Source organism: Callithrix jacchus, chromosome 3, assembly GCF_049354715.1.
Source record: "Callithrix jacchus isolate 240 chromosome 3, calJac240_pri, whole genome shotgun sequence".
Classification (NCBI taxonomy): Eukaryota; Metazoa; Chordata; class Mammalia; order Primates; family Cebidae; genus Callithrix; species Callithrix jacchus.
In genome coordinates this window covers 92,077,236-92,089,339 of record NC_133504.1, presented here as the reverse complement: position 1 = coordinate 92,089,339, position 12,104 = coordinate 92,077,236, and the positions used below count along the sequence as shown (strand labels likewise).

The 12,104-nt window shown below is 34.7% G+C and overlaps 1 protein-coding gene across 3 annotated transcripts in view; it reads right to left on the bottom strand.

Moving 5' to 3' along the window:
- Positions 1-207: 207 nt before the first annotated feature.
- PPA2 (inorganic pyrophosphatase 2) overlaps positions 208-12,104 on the bottom strand; it is a 106,299-nt gene continuing 94,402 nt past the window's right edge. For all 3 annotated transcript variants that reach the window (XR_013533006.1, XM_035293203.3, XM_008992899.5), the window contains 2 exons: positions 1,671-1,707; positions 208-593 (listed from right to left, as the gene is read on the bottom strand). Coding sequence is in view for 1 of the 3 variants with exons in the window: in XM_008992899.5 (XP_008991147.3) it covers positions 565-593; positions 1,671-1,707 (66 nt within the window). In the remaining 2 variants the exon portion in view is untranslated. The remainder of the gene's footprint in view (positions 594-1,670; positions 1,708-12,104) is intronic.

Here is a 12,104-nt window from a genome sequence, read left to right as displayed (position 1 = left end):
GAGTCATCACCATAAGGGGAATGAATCAGAATAAAAAAAGATATTAGGACTTCCAAAACAATAAATTACAGGAAGGACCCTTAATAAATGTAACACATTTACACAGGCACTAATAAAAAAATAGAGGTTGGCTAAATATTTAAAGCCTCTATCAGCAATGGACTTGAAAAAGAATAATGTAGTATGAAAAGGAAAGTAACAGTCATCTACACAAATTTTTTAAATTTATTGAATTTGTGATTTTTACATCCAGTCTATAGAAAGAAAAACTAATAAAATCATTGGGTTCCTTTAGGTATAGAAACTAGAAATGGTCAACTCAATGCCTCTAAATTTGTGCTAGGAAATTAAACAAAATATCAATAAATGTCCAAAGGAGAGTAATTCAAAAATCTTGCTGTTCATTTATATATTGCATATCTCAAAAGGTTTGAAAAAAAATGAAGTTTCGACAGAAGTCAGTAAATTCTCATAGACCCGCCTTGTCTCTGGCACTTGGGAAAAAAAAGAGTCTTGAAGTCCTTAGAGACTGGAATCTTGACAGCAGAATTTCAAATGTTCCAATCACTTGCCAAGGAAGTGCCACACTTGCTCTACATTTAAAATGGGGAAAGAGGGCATTAGGGAAGGGATAAAAGAAAGAAGGCGGGAGGAGGGAGGGATTAAATAAATTTAATTTAGGCTTTTAGAAAGTATTTAGGCAGATACAAACAGTTATAAGTTCTCTATTTAAAGTTGCATTTCTCTATTTAAAGGTATTTCCCTTTAAACTTTTGTCTCAAGTTCTCTCATTAGTCCCAAGCCTTATATAAGACTACATTAAAAATTCTAGAGCCTTCCTACTTTGTTTCTTGTATATTTCTGGGTCATTTTAGTCTCTAGCAGACAACACAAAAGTGCTACAGCATGAAAGGTTTAGAAAGAGCCTGTACTGTAAAATTTGACTACCCCAAAGTACCCTAAATGGGATAGTATTGCAAAGAAACAATTTGTTAGCTTACCATATAAGGAATATAGTTTGCTTTCCCATGAAATCATGTCTATGGATTTACTCCTTTCTAAACATGTCATACTTGACTCAGTAAAAAGTTCTCATATTTCTTCCAAATTTGCAAGTTGAATATTCTTTTAATATTTTATATTAAAACAAACAGCCAAAAACCTTGCAATATTTTGAAAGACAAATGATAGGTGCACATGCTTAAATTTTGAAAATTTCACTACAGAGCTCTACTTGTTTATTAAAATGGGTTCAAATAATGGTAATAAAAATACTGTATTTCTAATCCTACAACGGTATAGGTTTTGATTTAAGATCTTCAGCTAAAGTAAGTAATTAATTAAAATGATAAGATAAATATCTGAATGTAAGAGTTTTAAATTAGGTCTTTTAAAATTAAATTTATCAGAACTGGCTGAATATCTCAGTACTTCACCAAAAAAAGTCACTGCAAAGTCAAATTATTTTCTAGCCTAGAAAAGTAGTTAAATGCTTTCTCCTCATTTTCTGAGAAAACATTTCATCTAAAATTTTAAAATATTTTAAAAATACTTCACTTAGCTTTTAAATTAATCTATTTTATTTTATTTCATTTTATTTTTTTGGCTTCCACTACTGTAAACAAACATATTTATACACCTCACTCTTCCCAAACCAAAATATACTATACCTTCTTTATTACTTTCTTTATTCGGTGAAGATGATACCTGAAAATAAAAACAGGGAAAGAATCTCTATTACAATAAATATTTATATGTGGAAAGTGCATCCAGAAAAGTTTTTTTTTCACAAAATTAGAGAACAAAGTTTACACACAATGGATCTCTAACCTGAAAAAGGTATAATACTCCCCTTTGCTTTTTATTATCATTGTTCATTCTTTCAGATAAACCACAGAGTTAGAGTAAAATAAAAATACTTGAAAATATTTTTTATCTTAACCCATGGAATCCACTAAAGGCCTTGCAGCCAGGAATGAGAAGAGAGGTTTTCTTTCAATTGCTTCCACAGCTGATGTCTTGAAAGTAAAAATTAAATGCACGCGCGCACACACACATGCACATGCACACACACACACACACACACTAAAATATATATGCTTGTTCAAGCACACACACATGCTATAAAATTTATCTGGCTTCTAGAATTTTAAATTATTGTTTCTATTTATTCTGATGGCTGGGCCAAGGTTCTTGGAACAGACAAGTTTGGAGAAATATTTTTCTGAGACAGTTTTTTTCCCCCATAATGAAGAACAATATTTTTCAACATTTCATTGGAAGATCCATTTTCCATAGAGAATAAGCCACAAAGACTATTTAGTTTAAAGAATCATTAGAATTTACATCTATTTTAACCACTATCCAAGCAGAGAAATGAAACCTGCCAGGTCCCTCCCCAACTATGATTCCTTCCTTCATACCGATAACCCTACCCTACCCTACCCTACCCTACCCTACCCTGATTTTATAACATACTTTTCAGATTTCAAATTTGGTAATTAACTTCTAATTCTCTGAATTTGCTGACCTTCAATACATAGGAAATACCTGCCTCTAATGTTTGGTAAGTCTGGGACAGAGGTACAAATATACATCTAGATATTTAAAAGTTACAATTACTCAGGCTAACGAGTGATTAATATATATGTTAAATGCATTCCATCCTACTACCTTGATAGAAATACCTTTATAATGACCAAGAAGCTCTCATTTAGGATTCCAGACACCTTAAAGACATGTGTCTGGATGTGGCAGAGGAAGGAAAAGAGGCCCTCATCCCACTCCACTTCTCTCTCTATTCCAGGCTCCTTTCTGCATTGCAAGGGTCTCATCTGCAGATGGGTAGAAATTTAGTAGCCCACATATCTAGGCACCTTTTACCTTCAAACAGCCACCCACTTGCCCCTGCAGAAGTATCAGTGGGTACGAAGTCTACAGAGTTAGGAGCGTGGACCTGGGGAGATGTGTGGCCTGGTTTCTACACAGGCCCCAGAAACAGGCTTGAAGCTGTCTGGGCAGAGCATTCTGGGATCCTGGGTAGCCAGGATGTGGTCTAGAATGAGGGCATACCTCCTGGTGAGTTTATAACTTTGGCCCCTTGGTCTTCTTGCCCTATGGTGAGGTATGTGACTGAATATGGACAAAAGCATGACCCTCTAAAAAGCAGAATCTGAGAAAGGCTCTCCATGCTTAAATCTAAAGACAGTACTGAATAGCCACCACTCCACAAGAAGAAAGATTTACATTTCAGCAATATTAAAATATTCCCTATGATAGCTAATTTTATGTGGCAACTTGGAGGGTGTTTTTAGATGAGATTAGTATTTAAATCCGTGAACTCTGATTAATGCAGATTGCCCTTCATAATGTGGGTAGGCCCCATCTGATTAGTGGAAGGCTTTAACAGAACAAAGACTAGTCTGTCCCAAGCAAAAGGGAATACTCCAGCAGACAGCCATCAGATTTTATCTGCACTACTGGCTCTCCTGAGTCTCCAGCCTGCCAGCCCAACTACAGATTTTGGACTTGCCAAGCCACTATAATCATGTAAACCAATTTCTTATAATAAATCTCTTTCTGTATATGAACATCCAATTGGTTCTGTTTCTCTAGAGAATCCTAATACATTTCCCCAAATAATAAATAGTTTAAAGTTATCACTATTTCTACTCTGTTTTAAGAAAAAAGAAAAATGACTTTGTTTTATGTTCTTTATATCAAAGAAAAGGATGGTGGAACCATGCAAATAAAATTACAGTTTTTATCTTTTTTTTTGTTTTCAAGATGGAGTCTCGCTAAGTTGCCCAGGCTGGTCGTGAACTCCTGGGCTCAAACATTCCTCCCACCTTGGTCTCCCAAAGTGCTAGGATTACAGGCATGAGCAACATGCTGGCCTAAAATTACAATTTTTAAAAACATCCTTTAGTTTTTCAGAGTACTTCAGAAAGAATAAAATCTCTACTCACCTTGTGCACAAAGAAAAATTATTAATTATCGTTGGTTGTTAAGGATGGCTGGATTTAAATCTGGGTATGACAGTAACACAACATAAAAACTGTACTCCTTGAGATTAGGCATTTGGGATCTGATGGCTCTATTTTTCCAAACAGACCATAAAACAGGGTAACCTGCTTATTCTATGAAACTGCTATACACTCCTTAAATTGTGCCGGATGCCTATTTGTGTCCTGCACAATTTGAGAGTATAACAATACAAAAATTTTTTTCAAAAATTAGCTGTTTAGATTTCCTGCTTAAAATTAGTAACTGCTTCTTGTTGGAGCTGCCAAACATTTCAGAGGAATAAAATGTATAGTGTATAAAAATAGAATAATTGAGCAACTTCTCGTTAACCTAAAAAGTATTACAGAAAAAAAATGGGCAAGCTACTCTAAAACATTTATCATGGCCGGGCGCGGTGGCTCAAGCCTGTAATCCCAGCACTTTGGGAGGCCGAGGCGGGTGGATCACGAGGTCAAGAGATCGAGACCATCCTGGTCAACACGGTGAAACCCCGTCTCTACTAAAAATGCAAAAAACTAGCCGGGCAAGGTGGCACGTGCCTGTAATCCCAGCTGCTCAGGAGGCTGAGGCAGGAGAATTGCCTGAACCCAGGAGGCGGAGGTTGCGGTGAGCCGAGATCGGGCCATTGCACTCCAGCCTGGGTAACAACAGCGAAACTCCGTCTCAAAAAAAAAAAAAAAAAAAAAAAACATTTATCATTACATTTTCTTTTAAAATAATTTCCAGAATTGTTTTATTTATTCATTCTTCAAATATATTTCTCAATTGATATATTCAGAATATCCAGTCATATGATACATATTTAAATACACACATACACATACACACACATACCAACATCATAGGTAAGTCTGACACTCAGATAATGACAAAGTTTGAAGGTAATTAAAAAAAACTGTATTAAAAGAGAAACTATCATTTAAATTTGAAAAAAACAATAATAATGGATTCATGATAAGCATCAGTTATTTGACTCTTAACCTACGATCAATGATTTCCCGGTGCTTAAACATAATGACAAATACAACGCTTACTTATAGAAAATGGAACAGAGAAATGTATGGAGCGGTACCTAAAAGAGCCCCAATCCCACCTCTTTACTCTCAGAAGATACTATGATTACATTTTCATTGTAAGAAACTAAAAGAAGAACGTTTAGTTATTTCTAATTTCTTTTAATGGAGTTACTTACCTCATCTAATTTCTTAGTAGGAAAAGAGTGTGGACATCCTCTACTCATCCAAGATAAATTATCCACACAATAATGAGTATGGTTTTATAGTCTAACTTTAAAAATGCTATCTCCATGGCTGGGTATGGTGGCTCATGCCTGTAATCTTAGCACTTTGGGAAGCCAAGGCAGGTAGATCCACTTGAGTTCAGGAGTTTGAGACCAGCCTGGGCAACATAGTGAGGCCCTGTCTTTTAACAAAATAAATAAGTACATACATAAATGATAAAAATGCTATCTACTCCTCTTCCTCATCCCCACAATCTTTCTCATTATGTCTTTAATTGCTTTCAAACAAATCTAATGGTTTCATTACCAAAGTATTCCTTTCTTTTCTATTTATACATAAACTACATTTTAAACTAATATAAACTGTTAATATAACTGCTCTGTACTTAAGTGTCTCTCTTTCAAATAACTCTACCAGGCCCCTACAAGCATTTTCACCTGCAAGTTACACTTGTTCAAATGAACAAACATGACACAATGAACCAATATAAAGTATCCTGCTTTACTATATGTAACAAAGGGATTGACATTTTGTCATTTTACTAAATGAGTTCAAAATTAAAGGCAAAAAACACGTTCCCAATTTTTCATTCAGGTGATGAAAGGTTTTAGTTGAACTGAAGTGCCTTGGACATTGTCTTTCTTTTTATTTATTTAATTTTGAGACAGAGTCGCACTCTGTCACTCAGGCTGGAGTGCAGTGGCACAATCTTGGCTCACTGCAACCTCCTCCTCCCAGCTTCAAGCGATTCTTCTGCCTCAGCTTCCCAAGCAGCTGGGACTACAGGTGCGCTATCACGCCTGGCTAATTTTTGTATTTTTAGTATAGACGGGGTTTCACCATATTGGCCAGGCTGGTCTCAAACTCCTGACCTTGTGATCCACCTGCCTCAGCTTCCCAAAGTGCTGGGATTACAGGTGTTAGCTACCCGTGCCCGGCCCTTTTTCCTTTCTTTCTTACTTTTTTTTTTTTTAGAGACAAGGTTTCTACATGTTGACCAGGCTGGTCTCAAGTGATCTGCCCTCCTTGGTGTCCTTAAATGCTGGGATTACAGGTGTGAGCCACTGCACCCAACCAGAAATTATCTTTTTGCATTGTATTTTCATACTTTATAAGGCAGTTATGCTATATTCATTTTACTTTTCACACAATCCTTTTCTGATTTTTTGCTTTAAAATCAATAAAATATGTCTAATTGTTTTTCATAAAGATATAAAAGTATTTTAAGCTCATGTATGATCAATCTATTAATACTTCCTCTTCAAGAATGCATTTAAATGGCTAGTAGCTAACTAGATTATTGGTTTTACTTTCACTAACTTTGTCTACCACCCAGCAGTAATGTAGAGCAAAATTGTTAAGGGGCAAAACGAGAAAGAAGAGGCAGAAATAACACTAAAATAATGTCTTTTCTTCATAAGTCAGAGTCTGATTAGAACCAGACCCTGACTTATGAAGAAAAGACATTATTTTAAAAATTTTTCAATGAATTCCCATAAGGATGTTCATTCTCACGGGTCATAAATAAAACAAATCTGCATGACACGGTATTGTGACCTTATTAAAAAATTACATCCAAAGATCAGTTCTACTCTAAAAGAAAATACAGTCTTCTTTGATGGAGATATAGTTTTGATTAAAGTGCATGTCCATAGAGGGAAGTATTTCTTGTCTAGGTAATCTGAGGGGTCAAAGCAACCCTGGTGATAAGAGGGCATCCCAGCCAGACTAACTTCAAAGATTAGTTCTGAGCTGGCTCAATTTCAATAATCAGAAGCCGGGGAATGCCTTCTCCTTGTGGACCATGCAAGGAAGCTGTTACTGTCATAGTATCAGGAAAGCTCTAAATAGAGATAAAGACTAAACCCAAATGAACCATTTGAGGAACATGCTGTTACAAGTCCTATCTAAGAACTCGATAATGAACTTTGCCATTCTTCTGCTGGTAATTACTTTTCCTACGTATAACTATTTAAAAATATTAATTAGTATTTTCTTATTAGAATGCAGAATCTCTAAAACTGTGGTTCTAAGCCTACTGCTTTGTTAATCCATCTTGCTGTAATCCTCAGGAAAAATAAAACATGGCTTTAGTGTGAATTTTTTTAAGTGCTATTATTTTTAATGATAACAATGCCTCAGACTCACATGAGAAGCTTACGCTGATATATTCACCTAAAGTCCTTCACCCAAATTCATCTTTGGTCTCTACATAAATACCAATATGCATTTATGGAACTACTGATAACATTTTGGGATGAAACAGATGGCCACACTACATGCTGATGCTAACTGCTTCACATTATGGGCTTCACATTATGGCCTTGGCCTCCTGGATGCACTGCTTTTCTACAATTCAGCTAAGAATTCCTACATCAACTATACAACCACCATTCAAATTTTATATAACACTATGAATATTGTTTCTTTACTGAAGAAATAAGATCTACCAAATGTAGCCACAAATAACAGTATATTGAAGTTCTAATTCCCCCTTGACTTGACTTCAAACCACTATCCATTTTGCATCTCATGTACCATCATCACTATCATTTCTGAGCCTTGTGTGCTACAGGTTCATTTGAGACTGGTTTTAGTGGTTATCTGTACATGAGTAGGCAAAAACAAAGTCAGACTGTGGCTGCTGAGACCTCTCTGGGAGGCATTCTAGGCATTATCTAGAGGCACATCAGGCATTATCTGACTGACAAAAGTTAAGAGATTCTATCTGCCCAGTTTTAGAAGTCTTTAATCTTTTGAATTTTTTCTATCATTAACTATGAGCTAGAGGTTCACAGTGGCACAGGTCTAGTTCCCAAGAACTGAGCAAGGGTATGCTACTTACTCTTCCTGGCCTGAATTCTAGATTGCAAGGTTTTAAATCCCTGGAGTTAGGCTGAGCACATGCCTGAGGCAGGTCTGGTAATCCCTTAGTACTACATGTTTCTCTCCTGAGTTCTATATGCCCCGAGTTTGTGTGGGGAGCCTCATAAAGTTCAATCATTTTTCCAGCAAAATGACTACAGTACCAATTATTAGAGAACATCACACATTGTTTAATTCAAATTTCCCCCAACTTTGCATAATGCCTAGAATGTGCCATTTCCTCACAGAGGAAAGTGCTTAAAGCACAGGGGAGAATTTTGGGGAAAAAAATTCCCAGGTGGGAAGAGTAGTTTAACTACTTTTCCCCTCTACCTGTTCCACCTCTTCTTCCCCACTTTCTTCCTATTAGAGTCTCTGAAAGTAGGACTAATTCTTAAATGTCTAAAAAATTAGTTAGTCTGACTTTTCCAATATCCAACAATGGAATGGGTCAACTCACAAAGAAGTGACATTCTCATCATTAGAAGTAGTCAAAGAAGAGGCTGGAATAGAAGGATTTCTCTCTCTGTGGTCAGTTTAACTCAACTATACTTATAGCAGTAATGACAATAAAACGCAACATTTATTGAATATTTTCCATCTGCTGGACATTTTTACCTGGATTAGCTCATTCAATTCTCCACAATGGCCTGATAAGATGCTATTATGATGAGTCCCATTTTATAAATAAGAAATCCAAGATGTAAACAAATAAAAATTTTCCTCAGATTATAAATTACAGAACTGAGATTTGGACCTAGACAATCTGACTACAGGAAAAAAAATTTTTTTTTTTTAAAGATGTGTCATTAGATTAACACTGACCTGAAATAAACTACATGTATTTAAAGTCCATAATTTGATAAGTTTTGACACACATATACTCATGAAGCCATCAATATAATCAAGATAATAAATATATTGACCACTATCCTAAAAGTTTCTCTATGTTCTTATAAAAGAGACTGTAAAAATCCCTTCTTCCTGGCTCTCTATGGTTTGCATTAAATATTAGCTTGCATTTCCTAAAATTTTATATAAATGGTATGATAAAATATGTATGTCTGTTTTCACTCAATATATTTTTTCAGATTCAGCCATCTTGTGGCATGTATTAATAATTCATTCCTTTTTATTACAAGAGTAGTATTCCTCGTAATTATACAAGTACTGATTAATCCACTAATGAACATTTGGGTTGTTTTCAGTTTCTGTCTATTACAAAGAAAGCTGTTGCAAACATTTGTGTACAAGTCTTTGTACGGACATACACTTCATTTTGTCTTGGGTAAATATTTATGAGTGGATGATTTGATTGCATGGTATGTGTATGTTTAACCAAACAGTTTTCAAATGGTTGTACCATTTTGCATTCTAACCAGCAGTAAATGAGGACTGTAGTTTCTCTACATGCTTGGTAACAATTAGTATTCCCAGTCTTTTTACCTTCAGACATTTTAAAAGTGTGTACTAGCATGCACTGTCGTTTTAAATCTGCATTTAATAACTAAAGTTGAGCATCACTTCATGTGTTCTTTTTTTTTTTTTTTTTGGCCTTTGTATAGCTTTGGTGAAGTGATCATTCATATATTTTGTACTTTTTAAAAATTCATCCATCCATTTACAGAGCCAATTTTGTACATTTTTAAAAACTGAATGCTTTGCTTTCTTGAGTTGTGAAAGTTCTTTACATATTCTGAATACAAGTCCCTTTGTCAGATATATAATTTTCAAACATTTTCTTGTAGTACGTAGCTTCTTTTCATTCTCTCAAGAAAGTCTTTTGCAGAACAGTAATTTTTTATTTTGATGAGGTCCAAGTTACAATTTTAAAGAACAGATTGTACCTTTGGTGTCATAACGAAGAAATACCATCTAATCCAAAGTCAAAATAGGTTTATAGTTTTGTGCCTTAAATTTAGGCCTAGGATACATTTTGGACAAGTATATACAGTGTAAGACTGAAATGTTTTTTAAAATATGAATAACCAATTATTTAAGCACTATTTGTTGAAAAAAAATATTATTTTGAAAATCAGTTGTCCATAGATATGTAGGTCTATGTCTAGACTTGGTTACACTAATCTAGCTTTATGCCATTAGTATACTATCATTATTGCAGGTGTTTTTTTAGCCTTGTTTAAAGCCCTGAAATCAGGAAAAGTTAAGATTCTAACTTTGTTCTTTACCAAGGTTAGACTATTCTAGGCCCTTAGAATTTATTTATATCAGTTTATTAATTTCTACAAAAAAATATATTGGAATTTGATGGACATTGCACTGAATCCATAGATCAACTTTAGCAAAATTGATATCAAAATACTGAAATACTGCAATATATTACATGTAATACTGAATACACAAACATTATTAATTCTTCATTTACTTAGTGCTCTAACTTCTGTTGGCAATATTTTATACTTTTCACGCTACAGGTTCTTTGCATACTTTTGCCAGAGTTATTCCTGTTTCTTTTGTATTTTTGTTACCACTATAAATAATGTATTTTTAATATTATTTTGCAATTGTTGCCAGTATACAAAAATAGTTGCTTTATATATGTGTGTACATGTGTGTGTGTGTGTGTGTGTGTGTGTGTATATATGAATCACTCTTGTTTCCCAGGCTGGAGTGCAATGGTGAGATCTCGGTTCACTGCAACTTCTGCCTCTGGGTTCAAGTGATTCTCCTGCCTCAGTCTCCCTAGTAGCTGGGATTACAGGCGACCACCACCATGCCTGGCTAATTTTTTATATTCTGGTTTTTTTTTTTTTGAGACAGAGTCTTGCTCTGTTGCCCAAGCTGGAAAGCAATGGCATGATCTTGACTCACTGCAGCCTCCGCCTCCCAGGTTTAAGTGATTCTCCTGCCTCAGCCTCCCAAGTAGTTGGGATTATAGGAGTGTACCACCATGCCTGGCTAATTTCTGTATTTTTCGTAGAGACAGGGTTTCACCATGTTGTCCAGGTTGGTCTTGAACTCCAGAACTCAAATGATCCACCCAAAGTGCTGGGATTACAGGCATGAGGCACTGCACTCAGCCTGCAATTGTTTGCTATATTAATCTCATGTCCTACACTTTTGCTAAGCTCACTTACTGTAGTCATTTTTAGATAGAATTTGTTGAATTATCTATAGAGACATTCATGCCATTTCCCTCATAATCTGAATGCCTTTTCCTTCTTTTTACTGCCTTACTGCACTGGCTAGAACCTTCAGTACAAATGCTAAACAAAAGTAGTAGAAACAAATTAGAGTCATGTTTATAGAAAGGTTTTAAAGTACAAATCTAATTTGTTGATGCTTATTTCTGCTTCAGTGAGCTTTGGTAGTTTATGTATTTCAAGGTATCTGTCAATTTTATCCAAGCTTTCAAATTTATTGATATAAAATATTGTCACAGTATTTGTCTTATTTTTCTCTTAATATCTGTAGAATTAGCAGTGATATCACTTGTTTTGTGTCTGACTTTGAAAATGTGTCTTCTTTCCTGATCATTTTGCCTAAAGGCTTATCAGTTTTACAGTCTTCTCAAATAACTACCTTTGGGCTCCACTAATTTTCTTGAATTGTTTTTCTGGGGATACAAATTTTTAAATTATGAAATACTTCAAACATATTCTGTATGCAGAGACAATTATAACACATACCTACTTAGACATAGTAGAATTAATATTATTATTCAAAATCTTTATAACTTAAGTCTTTCTCCCTATTTATTAAAAATAAAAATCTTATTTACTCCCCTCTTTTCTTAGAGGTAACTTCTGGCCACCGTGCTGAAATTGATGTTTACTTTGCTTACTTATGTTTCTAAAATGTAATACCCATATGTTTGTATTCATAAAAAAATATATGCTATTGCTTTTTAAAAAATACATAAATAGTACATACTATATGTATCCTGCTATTTTCACCTCATCTCTTACCAATAGACATTTAATTCAGTTTCTAATTTTTCCATTTCTGATT